This window comes from Branchiostoma belcheri, unplaced genomic scaffold (genome assembly GCF_001625305.1).
Source record: "Branchiostoma belcheri isolate BF01 breed outbred unplaced genomic scaffold, Haploidv18h27 scaffold113, whole genome shotgun sequence".
Taxonomy (NCBI): Eukaryota; Metazoa; Chordata; class Leptocardii; order Amphioxiformes; family Branchiostomatidae; genus Branchiostoma; species Branchiostoma belcheri.
Genome location: NW_017802525.1, coordinates 756497 through 763832, shown reverse-complemented (window position 1 = coordinate 763832; position 7336 = coordinate 756497). Strand labels below are relative to the sequence as shown.

The window sequence follows — 7336 nt, the reverse complement described above, 5'->3', positions numbered from 1 at the left end:
AAAAAGAAATACCCCTCAACACAAGTCATGGATTTTTATCATATCGCCCTTACAGGCTGACACTCAAACATTTGGCTGCAAATTGCCTCTACTCTGGACATTGTCACACATGGCTGAAGACTTATGCAAGAGAGTTGTTTAATAAAGACATGACACTTACACATACACAAACACGAGTTTTACAGAAGAAAAAAAATGGATCCCACCTTGAAGGCTTTTCGGAACAATATTTCGTAGGAAAACATCTTTAGTGTGGATATATTTCCTGCAGCCAGTTTCCAGCCATGCCTACATGTCTCACAATTAACACCAACAAGCTTTGCTCCACACACGGTTAGGCTATTGATTGGTTCATGGACGGTGGATAATGTAATTATACGGACTTTGGCTGCTTTGAGCTGCCTCATGAATTAAACATGAGGTAAGTGCAAAAACCACTTATCATGTGATTATTATATACTAGTAGGATGGGATGACAACACAGTACAATGCTTTATAGGGTCAATCACCTGTTAGTGTATTACTTTTGGTATGGAACAGAAGAAGGATGCAGGTACTGAAATGCAACATCATAATTTACAACAATTTTGCTTTCAGAAAACAGACATATCTAGATGAGAGATTAAAATAGAAATTTCCAAATCTTGTGAATCATATATTTGGAACAATTCAGAGTCTACTTGTCTGAAAAAATAAAGAAGAAGAATGAAACAACAATGCCCTAGCATGATTGTATTAAGTGAAAAGAACAATGTCCAAGGGAAAACAATATCTTAAAACCTGACACTAACTTCTTTCATCCTTTTTCTTACATATTACTTTTTGGCAACAATTAACAGAAGATCAGCATACTTTGCTGCAATGATAATATAATTCCATGTCCCAGATGGTGAGTGTCAGGCTGTCTGTCTGCCTGTGGTGGTTTATAGTCTGTTGTTATTGGGGAGAGTCTGAGGCAGTGAGGCAGAGCCAGGCATTGGATTGTAGGCTATGCATGGGGGGATATGGCTCACAGTAGAGGTTATGCATGGAGGGATGGTTGACAGTACTGGAGACAGGACAAGGCTGTTAGGATGCTATGCATGGAAGGTTAACTAACACTAGGGGAAGGACAAGGCTGTTGCAGGCCCACAGACTGAGGGAAAACAAACATTAGAAAAAAGACAAATTTTAAGGAATTACAAGGTAAATTTTAAGGCATTATAAGGTTATTTCCAATCAAAATTTTTAGATAAAACTTGTCAGCTACTGAAGCTGAAATATTTTCTGTTTACTTCAAGAATGTGGGCAGCTTTGAACCTCAGGCAGCTGTCTTTAGACAGGGATTAGGAGAGAAAGAAACTGCAGTTTTAAAATCTTTGCTACTGGTTATCTCCTACTGAGTCCTAGTTCTTGTTTTTATACATTGACAATTCACATCAGATCGTTAGTGACCGTTGCCATGGCAACACGACAGCGCTGACGTCCTCCATCAGGACGTGTCACGGAGATCACGTTCCAAGGCATGATGGGTAATGAGCCGTGTAATTGACAAGGCAACAGGTGCTGTTTCCATGGAAACGTAATCATTACAGAGCAATAAAGCGCAGGATTGAAATGTGCTTCAGTCTATGTGTGTTAAGGTGAACTGATTGGGTAAGTACTCACAAAGAGTCTCCTGAAACAGCTTAAGAATTTTCCAATACTTTCTGGTTCTTAAACTTACAGCTTTTTATCTGTTTACAAAAATGTAAAACAACAGTCAGGCTCTAATTCTTTTCTACTGTTGTATGAATAGAGTGCATTTCTGACAACCAGTTTTATCCATAATTTTCAGTTTTCTGTTCTTAACAAAGTTCACTTAGTGTCATGCTGGTCTATTACTACATGTATCTGATGTTGTTCTTATCTTTTCCAGTTACCTCCCCCCCCTCTTTCTCCATCTCTGGACTGTTTCTAAAAAAGATAAACAAAAACATAAAGAAGCCTCACCTCTATGGGATGACTGTTCTTGAGTGCGTCCAGTTTTAGCGCTCCGGTGTAGTCAGTGGAGACAAACTGGGTCCAGATGTCATACTCAGGCAGGCAGAAGTCCACACACAGGTACTCAATCCACGACGCAAAACCCTCGTTCAGCCACAGGTGGGTCCACCATTCCTGGGGGGGGGGGTTAGGGAGAGGGGAAGATAGAAAAATTCCACATACATGTACTAAATCTGCCGGTTCCAGATCTTTTCCAACATTTTGTTACTTGTTCTTTAGCCCAGTCACACAGACAAAATTAGAATGGATGAAATTTTTTTAATTTATTCGATCAAATGGCAGTACAAATATGAGAAAAAAAATATATATCATCTATACACCATGATACATGGTAATATTGGAGTGAAATATAAAAATCCATTCAAGTGTGTCTGATCATGAGTTACCTTATTCATATACAGTACAAGCAAACCTTTAATTTACTATTATAATGATAGAATACTATCATACTTGTCTGATTGTATGTGATTGCTCACCATGGTAACCAGGTTCCCAAACCACTGATGGGCCAGCTCATGTCCTGTTGGAGGAGAGAGGAGAAAAATTTGGTCATCAAACTTTTTACTGATGTTCCAAACTTATAGTACAGATAGAACAAACCAGAGTTGCTCTAATATTAAGAACTCCAATACGATATCATGACCTACTCACCCACTACCAGAGCCACCCACTGTTTCGCATGGGAAGAAGAGTTCTCTGGGTCAATCAGAAGAGCAGTTTCCCTGGAAAAAAAGTACATGTATGCTAAATCATAGGCTTATGTCTACGCTTATCAGAGCTGTCCTGACATGAAGGTATATATGTTTACCAAAGGAAAACAATGTTTTTGCTCTTTCTTCTTCTGTTCCAAACACTGACCTGGTCAATGACCTGAACCAGATGTCTCTCACCATGGTAACCTGTGTTGGGTTACATCATGTTGCAATTATATAGCAGGAGGGATTTAGACTCCTGTCTGACCATATATATCAATGTGTTTGAGTAAGAATTAAGTGAGCAGACCATATGCAAAGGTAAACATTATGCATTTGCTTTGCAAATGTTACCTTTCTAGTTAATTCATTAATCTTTAATTTCATCTATGAACACAATGACCTCTCACCTGTAGGTCACAAGGCCCCAGTTCTCCATGGCTCCAGCTGCAAAGTCGGCGATAGCGATCAGGTCGATTTTTGGTAGGGGGTAGGGGATCTTGAAATACTCCTTGTAGAAGGGCAGAGTCTTCACAGCAACCTGGACAGAAAATATTTAAGACATTAAAAGAAAAGCNACATACATGTACTAAATCTGCCGGTTCCAGATCTTTTCCAACATTTTGTTACTTGTTCTTTAGCCCAGTCACACAGACAAAATTAGAATGGATGAAATTTTTTTAATTTATTCGATCAAATGGCAGTACAAATATGAGAAAAAAAATATATATCATCTATACACCATGATACATGGTAATATTGGAGTGAAATATAAAAATCCATTCAAGTGTGTCTGATCATGAGTTACCTTATTCATATACAGTACAAGCAAACCTTTAATTTACTATTATAATGATAGAATACTATCATACTTGTCTGATTGTATGTGATTGCTCACCATGGTAACCAGGTTCCCAAACCACTGATGGGCCAGCTCATGTCCTGTTGGAGGAGAGAGGAGAAAAATTTGGTCATCAAACTTTTTACTGATGTTCCAAACTTATAGTACAGATAGAACAAACCAGAGTTGCTCTAATATTAAGAACTCCAATACGATATCATGACCTACTCACCCACTACCAGAGCCACCCACTGTTTCGCATGGGAAGAAGAGTTCTCTGGGTCAATCAGAAGAGCAGTTTCCCTGGAAAAAAAAGTACATGTATGCTAAATCATAGGCTTATGTCTACGCTTATCAGAGCTGTCCTGACATGAAGGTATATATGTTTACCAAAGGAAAACAATGTTTTTGCTCTTTCTTCTTCTGTTCCAAACACTGACCTGGTCAATGACCTGAACCAGATGTCTCTCACCATGGTAACCTGTGTTGGGTTACATCATGTTGCAATTTTATAGCAGGAGGGATTTAGACTCCTGTCTGACCATATATATCAATGTGTTTGAGTAAGAATTAAGTGAGCAGACCATATGCAAAGGTAAACATTATGCATTTGCTTTGCAAATGTTACCTTTCTAGTTAATTCATTAATCTTTAATTTCATCTATGAACACAATGACCTCTCACCTGTAGGTCACAAGGCCCCAGTTCTCCATTGCTCCAGCTGCAAAGTCGGCGATAGCGATCAGGTCAATTTTTGGTAGGGGGTAGGGGATCTTGAAATACTCCTTGTAGAAGGGCAAAGTCTTCACTGCAACCTGGACAGAAAATATTAAGACATTAAAAGAAAAGCCTTTAATTCTATTAACATCTTTATCTAGACTGTCAGCACAGCTATATTCTTGAGGGAGGAAACAAAACAAAAGCACTTCAAGGTGCACAAAAATGTACCTCTTACCAACTTAGTTAAGTGTCCAGAGATGGTCTTTTGGCCTTGCATTGAGCAAACGCATTAAGGCTGCACTGATTTAATTTTAGGATGACATCCAAGTGCGCATTGATTTTCGCCTGTTCTCAAAAAACCTCTGAGGCTGAAGCCTGGGTGCCATTCTCTGTAGTCCATGGTATCTAGGGCAGTAACTACGGAGGATGGAAACCAGGATGCTAAGGCTCCATGGAACTTCAAAACTCAGTATGGTGAGGACAGCATGTGCCCGACTGTTGTAAAAGCAGTCAGGTACAACTGCAAATTTGCAATACCAAATTTGTATCCCTGTGGTTTAGCAGCTGGCCTTTCCACTCTTTTGCTGGCCTAAAATAAAAAAGGCCACTCGTTTAACCTTGAACTCACCTCCAGTGCAAACTTGCCCTGTTCCTTCTTTCCCACAGGTGTGTAGACCCTGACCAGCACCCCGTCTGTGTCCCTCCCCTCCACGTAGTCATACTCTCCCACTACAAACGCCAGTAGGTAGGTGGACATGACCGGCGTACGCGCATACCTCAGCTCCGTCAGGTCATCTCTGGACGGGACAGGCTTCTCTTCTACAACATTCTGTCACAAACAAGGAAACAAACATTACTTGTATGTTTCGATTTAAAACTTTTGGTTCAACACAAAGAAATTTCTCTCACCTAGAGCTTTTGACCAGTCACTCTAGATCTGGTCTTCTTCAGTAGACCGACACAGTGAGGCTTGTCATGTGGCTACTTCAAAGTGTGACATCAACACTGGGTCAGTCTACTGAGGAAGACCAGAGTGACTGGTCAAAAGCTCTAGGTGAGAGAACTTTCTTTGTGTTGGACCATGTAACTATCAACACAGATGAACATTCATGATAACATTACTTGTAACTCAAAGAACTTGCAGGAAAAAAAGTGCTGAAGATATGGTGATACTAGATAATATTCTGAGCAAGCTGAATATTCTAAAAATGATTTTTTGAAGCAATTTGCAGATAGAAAACTTAATACTATGAAAAAGTTCAACTACGTGGAATGTGTACTTGTACTTGTGAAACTTGATCTGTANCAATCCAATCAAAAAATCGTATATCAACAGATTTTTTGCTGTCTATACCAAGCACACGTATCATGTAACCGATAAAAATTTTTTTCCCCAATTCTAACCGCTAGTTCGATATTTACGTCATGTATAACTGCAATTACCCATGACCCGGAAGAGGCCCTCTTTTGGCTCACTGTGCCCGACCGCAGTACTCAGGTCAAAATAAGCGTATACGTCCGACAATCGCTCGGACGCCGAAACTTCCCTGCCTGATCCTGTCAGTAATAAACAGGCTTTCACCTCAAATCCTTTTTAGATCAGGTCTGAGTGATGAAAGGGATTTTATGGTGGACCTAAACTCACGCTGTTCAGGCACAATCATTTTTTTGTCGGGACTATTTTAGAGACTACACGTGCGGAGTAATTCCGGTATGAGACCTTATCCTGACCTAAGGTAAGGACCCAATACACAAACGTCACGCCCCCCTCCCACCCCATACGACGACACAACAGACGCGACGCAAACGAGCCCCAAAACACGTATGCAACAACAAAAATATACATATAGGAACAAGATAACGAACTAATGTATCTTCAAGAAAATAATAATGCTTCGAATAGCGGAAAAGTCACGATTTATCCGGCTGGAAGGCTCATTTTTGCCGACGATTCACAGCTAACAAATACACTGACATGTGCTTCGTGTTCATATGTGACATATCGAAGCAAAAACGGACAAAAGGGCACACAAAAACACGTTAAAACTCCCAAAATACTTGAATAAATACCTTACCTGGTTTTTTGGCCGGTCGTGATGAACTCTACGACGTCGGATGGCGTCAAATTTGCGGCGGAATGGCAGCGCTCCGGCACGTAGCTGCCCACGGCCGCCATTGTTGTTTACCCGGTTGAAGCCAAAATCGTCCGGAAAGTAACCCCATATTCCGCGCGTACAGCAGGATCGCACATATCCGAATCTTGCATCAAATTAAAGCTAATGTTCTGAATTTTCATATGATAGTTTCCTTTTAAAATTGCCCCGGGGGCAAGTTGTGGAGATATCGCACTTTGAAAGTTTCACATGCGGACAACTTTCGATCCTGACGTCGTACAGAAAAAAAGAAGGCATTTTTCGAAAGCTCGTATTCTTGGCTACAAATTAGTGGCTAGTTTTTTCTGGATTTTGCACACGGTACGCGCGGGCGGGCTCCGGCGATCAGCGCCTTCTTGAAATTTTCGGCACGGGGAGGGCGCGCACATGGCGCCGCCGGGAAAACTCGCGCGACCCGATCGGCGATTTCGCGCTTACCATTGAAGGTATCTTAATAAAACTTGGACAAAATAAGAGATAAAGAGTTCCTTCAACTACTGATACCAAATTTCAAGCATTTTTACTTTGTTATATACTCGTTTGAACGCTCTAAAATCGACCCATTTTCGGTGTTTACCGGCCCCGTAACAGGTATTATATGGCGTCCAATACCCCTACTAAAAGGCCAACAATTGCAAGCAAAAGTAGTATTTCCCAAGCTTTATCAGTCCATGTATTCCCAGGCCAAACAATTCATAGAGGCACAATATTTAGATTTTTGGCTATTTGTAGCAAAAACAAGCAAAATGATAGCCTTTGAGAACCTGCACCTGAGGGGAAAAATTGCAAATGAACAAGCACATTGGTACCAACTTGAAAGTACATTGAATCTCCAACTTGCAGGTCATTGGGCCATAATATTGTGGCACATAGGACTCTGAGTTACATGCATTTTGGCTATTTTACCC

General features: G+C 40.6%; 1 protein-coding gene across 6 annotated transcripts in view; it reads right to left on the bottom strand.

The window, feature by feature from the left end:
- Positions 1-7336, bottom strand: part of LOC109462181 (puromycin-sensitive aminopeptidase-like) — a 29861-nt gene that overhangs the window by 17774 nt on the left and 4751 nt on the right. For 3 of the 6 annotated variants that reach the window (XM_019758683.1, XM_019758681.1, XM_019758678.1), the window contains 5 exons: positions 4904-5104; positions 3125-3255; positions 2674-2744; positions 2499-2542; positions 1972-2136 (listed from right to left, as the gene is read on the bottom strand). In XM_019758683.1, the coding sequence (XP_019614242.1) occupies positions 1972-2136; positions 2499-2542; positions 2674-2744; positions 3125-3255; positions 4904-5104 (612 nt within the window). Of the gene's footprint in view, positions 1-1971; positions 2137-2498; positions 2543-2673; positions 2745-3124; positions 3256-3612; positions 3657-3787; positions 3859-4239; positions 4371-4903; positions 5105-7336 lie in introns of all 6 variants that reach the window. The other 3 variants (XM_019758682.1, XM_019758679.1, XM_019758680.1) reach the window with 2 other exon arrangements.